This window comes from Rhineura floridana, chromosome 8 (assembly GCF_030035675.1).
Source record: "Rhineura floridana isolate rRhiFlo1 chromosome 8, rRhiFlo1.hap2, whole genome shotgun sequence".
Taxonomy (NCBI): domain Eukaryota; kingdom Metazoa; phylum Chordata; class Lepidosauria; order Squamata; family Rhineuridae; genus Rhineura; species Rhineura floridana.
The window spans coordinates 79,032,658-79,047,041 of NC_084487.1; the positions used below are offsets into that span (position 1 = coordinate 79,032,658).

Below are 14,384 nucleotides of genomic sequence, written 5' to 3' on the forward strand. Positions count from 1 at the left end.
CTCCCCTGCATTCTCTTGTTAGTTTAAAAAGTTAACCCTCCTATCTTGGTTTTATAGTGCATCTGGATAGGCCAGGCATGGAGCAGGGCGATTGCACTGTTCTCTGTGTTGGACAGAATGAGCAAGGGCTATGTAATATGTACCATCCAGTCTATTTTTCTTATGAATTGAATTCGCTTCTGTTTTGTTTTACAGGTATCTAAACACATCAAGCCTTTTGTGCGATTGCCAGTTGAAATGGCTACCCGAGTGGCTGATAGACAATAATTTCCAGGCTTTCGTAAATGCCACTTGTGCCCACCCTCAGGTACTAAAAGGGAGAAATGTGCTTGCTGTCAACCTAGAAGATTTTGTGTGTGGTAAGTTTTAAAAGCCTTTTTAATTGCCATCAAGATTTTTGTTGTAGCACAGATTTAACAAGCGTTATCTTTATTACCTAAACTGTGAGGGTTGTGGGGTTTTTTGTTCGTTAAAATACTCTTTTTTTTCCTCTTCCCACTGTTCATGAGCTCTGATCTTCAGATATTTAAGGGTTTGTGGTTTCATTTCAGATGGGGAATGACAGTTTATGATTTAATCCAGTGTACTGCATACTTCTAGTTGTGTACAAAGAAAAGATCAGTGGTTTGTGGTGGCAAATGTATGTGCTGTTAAACTTAAAATACGAATAGCACTTAGGTAAGCACTGTTCTAAGTATCCTGGCATCGTTTAGACTGATGCATGCTTAGTGTTTTTAAACCCAAAAATGGTTGGGTTATGGTTTCTGTGCAATGCCACTTCTCTAGGAACGTTTGAGTACTCAGAACAAAGTTCTAACATACCCGGTTCACTCCCCCTACAGAGAAGTATTAGAGGTGGGACAAAATGTATCTATTCTCTTTTGACTAGCATAGTAGTAGTAGCCCAGGAAACAGTCTCTGGGGAATCCTCTTGTAACAAACTAATTTATCTAACTAGGTACTACCAACATCCTTTCCAACTTTGATTCCATGATCTATTTTAATTTCAGTTTTATTTAGCTAGGCATAGCTCCATCTTCTTGTTACTCAGTTTTTTCCTTCATTCTCTAAGCCCTGTAGTATAGTGGCCTTCATTTAAAAAAGTTGTGTCTGCATGTGGAGCATGAGAACAATTATTGTTCTAGCTGAGTGAATTCTAGCTTATCATCCCCACTTCCTTGTTTCCAACGTCATAAGAACGTAGGAAGAGCCCTGCTTGAACAGGCCACAGGCCCATCTGGTCAAGCAGCCAGATGCCTATGGGAAACCCACAAGAGGACCAGAGCGCAATAGCACTCTCCACAATTTTGATTACTAGCAACTGGTATTGAGAGGCATACTGCTTCCGATAGTGGAGGTGGAACATATGTGCCATGGCTAGTACCCATTGATAACCTTATCCTCCACAAATTTATCATGGCATATCTGGAGATTAGATAATAACTGTGCCTGTTAGTAGGCTTTGGTGAAGGACAACACCAGGAAAGACCAAGGAGGGAATGCCACCAGAATTATCTTGGCATCATAGGGACATCATGTTGTTTCTGGTGCTGATACAGAGTTCAATGCAAATTTGATTATGAGAATCTTTTTTAAACCACTTTGAGAGCCTCTCAGAACTATACAGTAGTATTTAAGCATTATTTTATAAATGTTATTAGCCGTTTTGAGGACTGTAGTTGAAAAATAGAATATAAATCTGCTAAATAATAATCAATCTGCCTCATTGAAGAGCATTAAGTAAACTTTTTGCACTTTTTGTCAAATATTACCAAGCAGATTAAATATAACCTTCATTTTGAGCTTCATTTTCAGAGAGAGTGCTGGCAACTATCCTCTCTGAATTGCCCATAGAGCCTCAGGTCATGGGCACTGGTAATGCCATTGATAATAGTTTGAGTATTTCCTTGACTCTAATTTATAGCCTGACCCTGGCTGCCAAAGATCTCTAAGACTCCTTTTAAGTACTCTAAAGATCCCATTTATCGGAAACAAACACTCTCCATGGCAAGTGTCCCATTTCCAACAATGAGGATTGATACTTGTGTAGCATAGTCTTTGAGGAGTGTAATGTGAGAGAATGATTGCCCACAAAGTAGCTGTTGTGCTTTCTTATTTCTAAGTAATTGTATTAGTCTATTTTCCCCGTGAGATTTATTAGTTTTGAAGAATATTGGTATAGCAGCTTAATTTAAAAGAATCAAATGTTAACAAAGAGCCTTTGAACCAACAAGCTTAGTTTGTTTTTACAAGTATCAATCATTCTCTCTCTTTCTATACATAAAACAGCTTGATAGCCTTTTTGGGGGGGCAGTGGGCATATTTGGAATTTTGAGAAGGTGCTGTGGCTGCCACACCCTTTCAGACACAGTGAGGTGCTCTTTGCACCTGTTCTCTGTTTAGAAGGAAAGGAGGTCCTGGCATCCAGTGAGATGTGAGCATGTTTAAGGGGGGTGGTAAGTGTACAAGAGGCAGAGCCAGTGGAACTGATCAAGAAGAATAAATAATCTTTCATGCATTGTATATTCTTGAGGGGTTCACTCAGGTTTATCTACACTACAATGAGGAATGCCCTAATGCTGAATAACAAGGAGGTTCAAATCTTAGGATTCTGATTATAATTTTTGTGCTGTTCATGAATGTCTTTCTCCCTCACCCATTGTAAAAGTGCTCTTTCATAGCCAGAGTTAATGACCACAGTTGGTAGCCCCAAGCTAACATGGGCTGAAGTTCTGTACACAGTACACATGCACATTAAAAGAAATTGATTTATGTTTGCATAACAGGGAGCAGAAACTCAGCTTTTGTAAAAAAAAAAAAACAACAACTGTGGCTTGCCCTGAAGAGCTATAAAACATAACTAATGAAACTGTAGGTCAAAAACCATAATTAACCCATTTTTAGAGATGGGAAATTGAGCCACAAAAGATCACTTATACAGGAAAGAGTCATGCTTTGAATTGAACCAAAGTTGGAGGCACCCAACTGGAGGAAGCACCCCACAGTTTCCATATAATAAAATATCTGATATTGCATCTGTGCAATATGGCTTCTTAATACTTAAATAAATCCTTTATATCTAATTGAGAAGTTACTTTTTGAATTAAGTGGATTAAACCAATTAAATGAATTGAAGAACACTTTTTGATCTTAAATCCTAGTTATCACTTTAATGTTTCAGTGTGAAATGAAAATAAGATATATATTTAAGTTTTGAAGAACTGTGCTACTTAATTCTCAAATCTTTTAGCTGAATGACCATAATTCTCAAATATTCATCCTTGCATTCATTAAGATGATTGCTCAGCAGGAGAAAAATACCACATGCCTTTCTAAATTTAATGAAAACAACTCTGTGTGTGTGTGGTTTTAGAAGCTAATTCAACATGCCAGGTTAAAGTTTTGTTTCCTCACCTTTCCTTCCCAGAAAAGGCACATTTTAACAAAATGAAAGTTTGTGCTTATGGGTTTCCTTGTCCTTAGAATTTAAAATTGATGTCATTTGTACGTCTCTCAGTTATCAAAAGACAATAAATTTCAGACTCAAAGGCAATTTTTTTAAAAAAAAGATAAGCTAAAAGTGAGTGTTGAAACATGCCATACCATCTAGATTATTTATTTATTATTTATTTATTACATTTATATACCGCCCCATAGCTGAAGTTCTCTGGGCTGTTTACAACAATTAAAAACAATAAAAACAAATAGATACAAAATAATTATTAAAAATAATAAAATTATTAAAGAATAATCTCATTAATTTGTGGGTGAACTTGTATATCATTACTGCGTGTGATCATCATATGATTATACAATAAAAGACAACAACGGGTATACCCTGGGCCAAAGCTGCACCAACTCAAAGGTGAAAAAGCAATATGGAAGTCACAGTAGTTACCATAATGAAACCTGCCAGCATGCCAGGAACCTGGCTTTTAACACACAACCTCATACTCCCTTGTCAGAGTGCAAAGCCACTAGCTGACAAGTGCTGGAAACTGGCAGCACATGTTTACTTAGAAGTCCTGTCGGGTTGAAAGGACTCAACTGCCAGGTAAATGCATATATGTACTTCTGCTTTTTGAGAAAAATGCTAACATCATTTGATTGGTCAAAATGTTATAGTGATCAGTGTACAATCATTTCCCATGTGAGCACATAGTGCCCATGTGTGGAGAAATCCCTGTGGGATTATATAGAGCCCTATTTATCTTTCTCTCTTTTTCTCGCCTACCCACAATTGCATGCCAAAGCAGCATTATTGGGAATAGAAGGTGTCTGCTTGCTTCCCCATGCCTGTCCAGCTCTATTCAAACAATATAAGATCATTTTGTGTATGTGTGCTGCTTCCTTACTTGGGGAAGGACAGTGCCAAGATGAGGATATAAACTAAGATTCTCTAGACCAGAGATGGGGAATCTGTGTTGCTCAACATATCATTAGACTTCACTTTCCATTAGTCCCTGCCCCACCATCACTGCCAATAGTCAGGGATTATGGCAGATGTAGTCCAGTAATGGCTCTCCATCCCTGCTCTAGTCAAATGTTATTTGTAAAAATATTCTTGAATGGTACCATTTAGATCAGGGATGGGGAACCTACAGCCCTCTAAATGTTGTTGGATTTCACCTCCCATCAGGCCCCATCCACCATAGTAAATAGTCTGGGATGATGGGAGTTGGAGTCCAACAAATATCTGGAGTGTGCCACAAGCTCTCCATCTGTGGTATAGATGGCAGATTGGAAAACTGCATTATATCTCTGCTTGATTTGTTCAAATGTATAATGACAAGCTTTACTAGTCTGGTCTCTCGCTCTTGTCTGTGACAAGCAATCATCTGAGCATATTCTTGCAATTCATTTTTTTCTTTTGCTCTTACATTTACAGATGATTTTCCAAAGCCACAGATAACTGTCCAACCTGAAACTCAGTCAGCAATCAAAGGTTCCAATTTAAGTTTTATATGTTCAGCTGCCAGCAGCAGTGATTCCCCAATGACTTTTGCGTGGAAGAAAGACAATGATTTGCTGCATGATGCTGAAATGGAGAATTATGCGCACCTCAGGGCACAGGGCGGTGAAGTGATGGAATACACCACCATTCTTAGGCTGCGCAATGTTGAATTCAGTAGTGAGGGGAAATACCAGTGTGTTATTTCAAATCACTTTGGCTCTTCCTATTCTGTCAAAGCTAAACTTACAGTGAACAGTAAGCATCTTGATATTACCTGTACATTAAACAAATTACATATGATATAAAATGTCATCCAGAAGGCTGTACCCAGAATGTTTGGATACTAGAGGTTTAGATGCTGTTGGCTGACCTATATGGACATATGTAGAACAAATGTGAAAACATTCTTTTTAAATGCAGAAAAACTACAAGTCTAGGCATCAGTGGCTCTTCTCCAGATGTTCATCAAATGTGGTGCAGCAGGTGGTAACTGGGGAGTGACAGCCTTCTCAGTGATGGCACCCCATCTGTAGAATGATCTCCCCTGGAATGCTTTCTTGATGTGTACACTGTGTTTCTTTTGGTACCAGGCAAAGGCTTTAAAAAAAATTCTCAGGCCTATTAACTCAAAGCATATTGGGTTATTTATTTACATTATTTTTAAGAGGGCCTTTCAGAATGAACAAGCCTTTATTTCAGAGTACATTTCTTTGGGAAGGCTTGTTCATTCTGAAAGGCCCTCAAAAATAATGTAAATTATTTATTTTAAATAATAAAAAATCAGTAAAAACCTCACAATAGATTGCAAATAACAGCACCCAGATAAAACTGACAGAAACCCACAGCAGATCAGTCAAAGGCCTAAAAAACCCAAAATGGCCTTTTATGTTGGTCATACTTGCTGCTTTTAATTTTTCTCATACTGTTCTTTTATCTTGTATTGTGGTTATAATAAGCAGCCCTGGTAAATTTACTTGAAGAGTGGGATGATCTGTTAAACTGCTGGAGATAGAATATTTGGGCACAGTTTTCATTAAAAGAGGTTTTATTAACAGAAGGGTAAAACCCCAGAGTCAACCATGAACTGAAGTGTGACCCTATACAGTGTTGTCTAAAATAGCATTACTTCATATATGTGCCTTAATGAATTTAGTACATCAGAGCTTTTCAAACACGATTTGACTTACTTGGTTCTTTAGAAATGATTTCCATAAATTATATTTTTAATATATTTTTATTGTTTTAAGGAGTAACATAACATAAAGTATCAAAACTTATACTCCTCCCCAATAGGAGTTTTCACTGTATCTTTATATACATTTCATTATTTCAGCGTATATTATCATGCTAATAATATTTCCATAAATTAGATTACATTTGCTCCATCAAAGACTCAAACAATTGACAGTCAAGATATATCCAGATAAAGAATATGAGCTGTGGATGGGGGGTGGGGAGTGACAGACAATAAAACAATAAAATTAAATTAAATACAGCATCATAAATAGAGACGGGGGAGAAATTATTTCTGTTACCATTTTAATGTGAGCCTTCCTAATTCATATTTCCTGAACTAATATGTAAACCAGAATTCAGTGATCCTTTAAAATGTACACATCTCCAGATTTTGTGATGGATCTCTCGAATAATAAAAAAATACAAAATGTGTGTATGGGGGGAAATGTGCACAAAAATACATGCTATTGCTTGCAAAAATGTGTATATAAGAAATGCATACACATTTTCATGCAGACATTTATTAAAAACAACAGATGAATAAATGAGGCAAATTTCAGATTATAAATTGAGAGAAACCAATATTCATCTGTCCCTAAAAAAGATGATATAGGAGCAACAGAACTGATAGTGTAGCAAGCATCTACAAGCGTAACATTATGCTGCTGTTACTAGGAATGAGGAAAAGATGGTTCAGTATGTGTTAAGATTTTCCTTAAATCACACCTTATTTCAAAAGTTGCTTGTGGATGTTTGTTTCTGAATTTGGCATTAAAATATCTAGACTGAATTGCCCTGGAGAGCAGGGCAAATAATGGAGGAAATGTCCATGAATTGAGGGTGACACTGACTCTGCTTGTAGCGTATGGGCATACTGAAAGCAATTGCCTGGTTACTACTTAACAAGAATCACTTGTATCTTTTTGCATTTGTTGTGTTCTCTGTAGTGCTTCCTTCATTTACCAAGATGCCCATGGACCTTACCATCCGTGCAGGGGCGATGGCACGACTAGAATGTGCTGCAGTAGGTCACCCAGTCCCCCAGATAGCTTGGCAGAAAGATGGTGGCACTGACTTTCCTGCAGCACGTAAGAGACGTATGCATGTGATGCCTGAGGACGATGTGTTCTTTATTGTGGATGTCAAAATTGAGGATACTGGTGTTTACAGTTGCACAGCTCAAAATACTGCTGGGAGCATCTCTGCTAATGCAACTTTAACAGTATTAGGTAAGATAAAATCTAACTTGCCAAGTGAACATGGGGGGATTGGTAACCCACTGTTTTGCCTTTGGCAGGGAATGGATGCTTGTTGACCAGATGATTAAAGCTTTGAAGATACTTTTGGACTTGGTAACATTCATATTTTTGCTTTGTTTCTTCAGAAACACCCTCATTTTTGCGGCCCTTGCTTGATCGGACAGTGACAAAAGGTGAAACTGCAGTCTTGCAGTGTATTGCTGGTGGTAGCCCTCCACCTCGACTTAACTGGACCAAAGATGACAGCACTTTAATGGTGACAGAGAGACATTTCTTTGCTGCAGGAAATCAGTTGCTTATCATTGTGGACACAGACTTTGAAGACGCTGGAAAGTACACATGTGAAATGTCTAATACTCTTGGAACAGAGAGAGGCAACATTCGCCTCAGTGTAATTCCCACTCCAACCTGTGATTCTCCTCAGAATGCTGTCCCAACTTTGGATGATGATGGATGGGCCACTGTGGGTGTTGTGATCATAGCTGTGGTATGCTGTGTGGTGGGCACTTCCCTTGTGTGGGTGGTCATCATATATCACACAAGGAGAAGGAATGAAGATTGCAGCATCACAAACACAGGTGTGTAAACTGAAACTTGGCGCTGAAGAGCACACTCAAAATATGTTTGTGGTTACCCTACAGGGTTTTTTTCCCAGACTTATTTGTGTCCCTTGACTCATATTCAGAAGAGCGAATAACTTTTCAAATCTGCCCCATGTAGCTTTAAAATGCTGCAATGAATCTTGATACTGATAGTTTTGTGTGTTTGCTTAAATCACAGATGAGACAAATCTGCCTGCTGATATTCCAAGCTATCTGTCATCCCAAGGAACTTTAGCTGAAAGACAAGATGGATATGGGTTATCAGAGAATGGAAGCCAATATCATTTTGTATCATCCTCCTCCTCCTCATCGTCAATGGGAGGATATTTCTTACAACAAAGAGATAGCAGTGGTAAATATTTTAGAAGTGTACCATTTGAAGGCTACGGATGAAAGCACTATTGTTCTTAAATCATGGAGGTAGCTTTTTTGGCAGATAGACTCTATTGAGGAGAAAATTGTGTACTGATGAGTATTATCCCAAAAGGGTATTCAAAACATTTGTCATTTTGTAGCATTCTGTAGAACATCTTCATATACAAAAGCACACTAATGCTTTTCTCTCTGGTTGAGGAATGTTTCCAGGAAATTACTCTGAGATTCTTCTTGTCCTGCCTTTTATTTTAATTTTACACCTGGAGCCAAGTTCTTCAACCACTGGTCAGTGACATTAATAGTGCTCAAATTGCTGCCAGGTGTCTTCAGCTAGGGAGCCAACTGAGGCCTGCTGCAGGCAGAGAAGTTCTTTTCTCCCTTTCCCCAACATCAAACATCTCTATTCCAAGCTGAAATGCTTTCCCATCTTCCATATCATAGAAGAGTAGAGTAGGAAGGGGCCTATAAGGCCATCAAGTCCAACCCCCTCCTCAATGCAGGAATCCAAATCAAAGCATTCCCAACAGATGGCTGTCCAGCTGCCTCTTGAATGTCTCCAGTGTCAGAGAGCCCACTATCTCTCTAGGTAATTGGTTCCATTGTCGTATGGCTCTAACAGGAAGTTTTTCCTGATGTCCAGTCGAAATCTGGCTTCCTGCAACTTGAGCCCATTATTCTGTGTGCTGCACTCTGGGACAACCGAGAAGAGATCCTGGCCCTCCCCTGTGTGACAACCTTTCATGTACTTGAAGAGTGCTATCATATCTCCCCTCAGTCTTCTCTTCTCCAGGCTAAACATGCCCAGTTCTTTCAGTCTCTCCTCATAGGGCTTTGTTTCCAGTCCCCTGATCATCCTTGGTGCCCTCCTCTGAACCTGTTCCAGTTTGTCTGCATCCTTCTAGAAGTGCGGAGACCAGAACTGGACGCAGTACTCAAGATGAGGCCTAACCAGCGCTGAATAGAGGGGAACTAATATTTCACTCGATTTGGAACCTATACTTCTGTTAATGCAGCCTAATACAGCGTTTGCCTTTTTTGTAGCGACATCACACTGTTGACTCATATTCAGTTTGTGATCAACAACAATTCCAAGATCCTTCTCACATGTCGTATTGCTGAGCCAAGTATCCCCCATCTTATAACTGTGCATTTGGTTTCTTTTTCCTAGGTGTAGAACTTTGCATTTATCCCTGTTGAATTTCATTCTGTTATTTTCAGCCCCATGCTCCAGCCTATCAAGGTCCCTTTTAATTTTGTTTCTGTCTTCCACGGTATTAGCTATGCCCCCCAATTTTGTATCATTTGCAAATTTGATAAGCATGCTCTGTACCTCCTCATCCAAGTCATTAATAAAAATGTTGAAGAGCACTGGGCCCAGGACTGAAAGGCAAAGTCTGTATTCACTTACTGTTTCTGTGAGATACAACAGAAAAACATTTTTGGCAGCCATTTTTGCTTACCTATACTCTAGATGAAAAGTGGGGAACCTGTGGCCCCCCAGATGTCGCTGGAATGCAACTCCCATCAGCCCCAGTATGCATGGCCAATGATCAAGGAATATGGGAGATGTAGTCCAGCAAAACTAGAGGGATACAGATCCACCTCTCCTGCTCTGAAAATGGAAATGGACTCCCTTCAAGTTGATTCGGACTTACCGTGACCCTATGAATAGGGTTTTCATGGTAAGCGGTATTCAGAGGGGGTTTACCATTGCCTCCCTCTGAGGCTGAGGCAGTGACTGGCCCAAGGTCACCCAGTGAGCTTCATGGCTGTGTGGGGATTCGAACCCTGGTCTCCCAGGTTGTAGTCCAGCACTTTAACCACTACACTGGCTCTCAGAATCTCCTAAACCAACATTCCTTAAATGGAGGCAATGACTGTGATCTAGAGGGCTGCACAGCAACTTCCATTTAAGGAATGTTGGTTTAGGAGAGTCTCTCCACCACCACAGCAGCAGGTTTTGCACATTTTTCTCATGCTGCTTCTGAAATTTAGAGGAGTTTTTACAAAAAGCTGAGATGTCCCACAGCATGGTCAATCCTACATCCATCTAAAGAGGCTGTCTAGTTTGAAGTCAGTCTGTGTACAAGCCTAAACCTGGGAGCCACTATAGGTGGAAAATCTCTTATGTTCTCAAATCAGTATGTCTGGGATTTTCAGGTAAAGGGTAGGCTATAAATACTCTTAATAAATAAATGAATGATTATCTCAAAATAAAACTGCTGTGAAATCAATAAATAGTTCATCTATTGCATAGATTTTTATTACATGTGTGTGTGTGTGTGTATGTGTGTATATATATATATATATATATATATATATATATATATATATATATATATATATATATATATATATATATATTCATATATGGATTGTAAGAATAAAAGGGACCTGACATGTGCCATCTCTGTTTTAAAGGAATTTGTCATGTAGATAACTGCAGTGAAAGTGACTTGGAAGCTGTAACAGATCCATTTTTATGTCATTATCTGGGAACTTCAGGAAGTATATATTTGAAAGGGAATATATGTGGACCAGATATGTTTGAAGTATGCCACACAGGTATGTGTTTGTTTGTTTGTTGCATTTGTATACCACCCCATAGCCAAAGCTCTCTGGGCAGTGTACAACAATTAAGAACATTAAAAACAAACACATTTTTAAAAAGCAATTTAAAAACACATGCTAAAATGCCTGGGAGAAGATAAAGTCTTGACCTGGTGCCGAAAAGATAAGTGTTGGCATCAGGTGCACCTCGTCAGAGAGATCGTTCCATAATTTGGGGGCCACCACTGAGAAGGCCCTCTCCCTTGTTGCCATCCTACAAGCTTCCCTCGGAGTAGGCACCCAGAGGAGGGCCTTTGATGTTGAGCGTAGTGTATGGATGGGTTCGTGTCGGGAGAGGCGTTCCGTCAGGTATTGTGGTCCCAAGCCGTGTAAGACTTTATAGGTTAAAACCAGCACCTTGAATCGAGCTCGGAAACATATAGGCAGCCAATGCAAGCGGGCCAGAATCAGTTTTATACGTTTGAACCGTCTGGTCCCTGTTACCAATCTGGCCGCTGCATTTTGCACAAGCTGGAGTTTCTGAACCGTCTTCAAAGGCAGCCCCATGTAGAGGGCATTGCAGTAATTAATTATACACGCATTTAAATAGTTTACTGTTTTTCATTGTTGTCTCTCTTTTTTTAAGAGTCTCTTTGCTTAGTGAAGCTAATCCAATCTCATTTCATTTTGTTGTTTTGTTTGTTTAAGGCTGCAACCCAGATCAAAGGGCGGAGTGCACAGACTTTTATGATTCAAACTGCTTAAAGAGAAGGGAATGTTACCCCTGTCCCCACCCACCTGAAGATCCTTTTGACCAGTATATCAGCATTACTGGAATACATCCTCCAAGTAATAAATTGCTTCCTTCTGCTTACACTCAAAGTGAAGAAAGTGGAACAAGAAGCTCACATCTAAATATGGATGCATGCAAATTTAACAGAAATAAAGAGCTGTCTTCTCTTACTGCAAGTAGCACCTTCATGGGTATGTTTTTCATGGTTGAGTAAGGCAGCAAGCCTAAATCAACTTGGGGCAAAATCAAAATTACTCCCACCCACTGCTGGAGCTTGGTAGAGTGATGGGGCCACCACTGCATCTGCAGACCTGCTGCTCACAGCAGCCACTGTGGAAAGTGGTAAGGCAGGACATTGGGGATCTATGCCATTGTTTGACGGTAGTGAGACTGGTTAGGGATCCAGTGGACCCTGGGCGAGTTCACTGTGCACTAGTGGTGCCAGGATCCTGGCCTGAGACTGATCCTGTATCTTTAGGAGAAGAGAAAGTCAGCCAAGTGCAGGTGTTCTTGCAACACCGTAATGAGAAAAACCACAAGGTGGAATTCTCCCTTCCCCCTGCACAACTTTTAAAGATACAGAAGATCTCTTGGAGGCCGGGCTGACTTTCTCTTCTCCTAAAGATACACTTGGCTAACTTTCTCTTCTCCTAAAGATGCAGGATCAGTCTTGGGCCAGGAAACTGGCAACCCTACTGTGCACCCTCCCTACCAGCCCTCGGAAAGCTTGTCTGGGCAGTCCACCAACTGCCTGCATGTTCGGTGGGCAGATGGGGAAGCTGGCAGAAGCCAGCAGGAGGCTGGCCCAACCAGGAGAGCTGGGCAGAGGAACACCCCACCCAGCCTGACAAGAGGGCAGTGTGGATTTCTCTGTTACTTAGGCCCTGTTGAACATAATGGGATTGTCACATCTGAGTAAACATAAGATCACACTGTAAAAGCTTCAGATCATACTTCTGAACAGGAAACAGATTCTTGTTTTGGAGTTATTAGTAGTAAGCTTTTGAGCTGGCATAACTTCCCTTCCCCTGAAAAGAAAGGAAGTAAGCTGAACTGATATTAAAAGATTTGACCTCCTTTGGTACCATGGTAGAGTTATACATTAACATTTTTATTTGCCTAAATTGCTATGGGGGGAGGCCGTAGAATTTAAAGATGGAAAATGAATGATGAGCAACTAAGTCTGTCACTGGGAACCTACAGCATAGAATCAGTGTCCATACACAATATGGCTGTTTGGCCCCAATCCAGCAAAGCATGCACATAGCAGCTGGGCCTGCACAGTAAAGAAGCTGGAATCCCATTGATTAGCTCTTTGCATTTTTATCCAGCCATTCTTCCAAGGAGCTCAGAGCACCATGCAAAGCTATCTCGTCCTTATTTTGTCTTTACAACAATCCTGTGAGGTAGGCTAGGCATAGAGAAAATGTCTGGCTGAAAGATGATTCTCTCCATTTCATTATCAATTTATGGATTTTTGCCCGGGACTCTCTAGTCTATCACTCTTTCACCAATACACTGTATCAAAGTGTTGTCCTCACTCTTTCTCAAAACAGATGAGCAGTGGGTATCCAGCTTTTTTAAAATGAACCATGTGCATGCAGTCCCAGCTTCAACATTGGGTTGGGAAATCACACATACATGTCATTCCCCAACCAGCCAGATATATGTTTAATGGAAGTCTGCAGGCACATGTATATAGCCTCTGGTTAAACCGGGGGAGTTCAGTATTTTAAAAGCACATTTATTACTAAGCGCTTGACACTTCAACATTTGATTGTGTCCAGAGGCGAAGGTACAAAGGTGAATCTGATTTAAACATATTTCATTGGTTTGCGGGTTTTTTGTCCATTTTTAATAGATTGCAGTTGACAAACACGCTTTTCTCTTACCTTATCTCTTTCAGGAACATTTGGAAAGCCTATATGGAGACATCAGTTTGATTCCTTCCCAAGCTGTAAGCAGCCATCGATTTGGCAACCAAAAGGCTCACAAAATCATCCTCGTGAATCATTGTACTTTGACTCAGAGTCTGAGGATGATATTAGAAAGGGCAGGACATTTCCTGAAGGGGAGAGTGGCAACTCTTTTTACGGACAGGTTGCTGAAAATTTTAGGACTCCTACTTCTCAGTTTTCTGAGTTGGAAACATAGCTCGCTCCACTCACCTTCAAACTGTTTTATGAACTAAAGGAATATACTACCTCAAAGTGGACATTATTTAAAAAGGAGAGGAAGAAGACACTCCATACTTGTTTTTTAATAGAGCTATGATTCAAAAAATGAAATACATTTTATACGGATTCCGTTTTATTGCCAAAACATTATACATTTTTATGCAGATTATACATTCCTAATAGAATATATTTCTAATAACTTTATAGCTTTGTTTTAACCAAGTGGTACCTTTTTTAAAAAAATGTGTAAATAATACCTACGCATTCGTTACTGAGACAGATTTCATTTTATTGAAATGGGTGCTACACTGTTGTAAACAAATACCAACACGTGCAATTTTTGTTTTCAAGGTGTGTGCATTTAATGGTCATTCCAGTGTTATAAGCAGGTAAATTGGTCATATTTCCACTTCACTTTTAATAATGTTGGGCTGTCTT

At 39.7% G+C, this 14,384-nt stretch overlaps 1 protein-coding gene across 1 annotated transcript in view; it reads left to right on the plus strand.

Annotated features, from left to right (window-relative positions):
* LRIG3 (leucine rich repeats and immunoglobulin like domains 3) overlaps nt 1-14,150 on the plus strand; it is a 62,318-nt gene extending 48,168 nt beyond the window's left edge. Inside the window, exons 12-19 of the mRNA XM_061639872.1 lie at nt 196-359; nt 4,889-5,209; nt 7,138-7,419; nt 7,575-8,027; nt 8,230-8,403; nt 10,848-10,991; nt 11,685-11,960; nt 13,676-14,150. Of these exons, the coding sequence (XP_061495856.1) occupies nt 196-359; nt 4,889-5,209; nt 7,138-7,419; nt 7,575-8,027; nt 8,230-8,403; nt 10,848-10,991; nt 11,685-11,960; nt 13,676-13,923 (2,062 nt within the window). The 3' untranslated portion in view covers nt 13,924-14,150. The remainder of the gene's footprint in view (nt 1-195; nt 360-4,888; nt 5,210-7,137; nt 7,420-7,574; nt 8,028-8,229; nt 8,404-10,847; nt 10,992-11,684; nt 11,961-13,675) is intronic.
* The last annotated feature ends 234 nt before the right edge of the window (nt 14,151-14,384 follow it).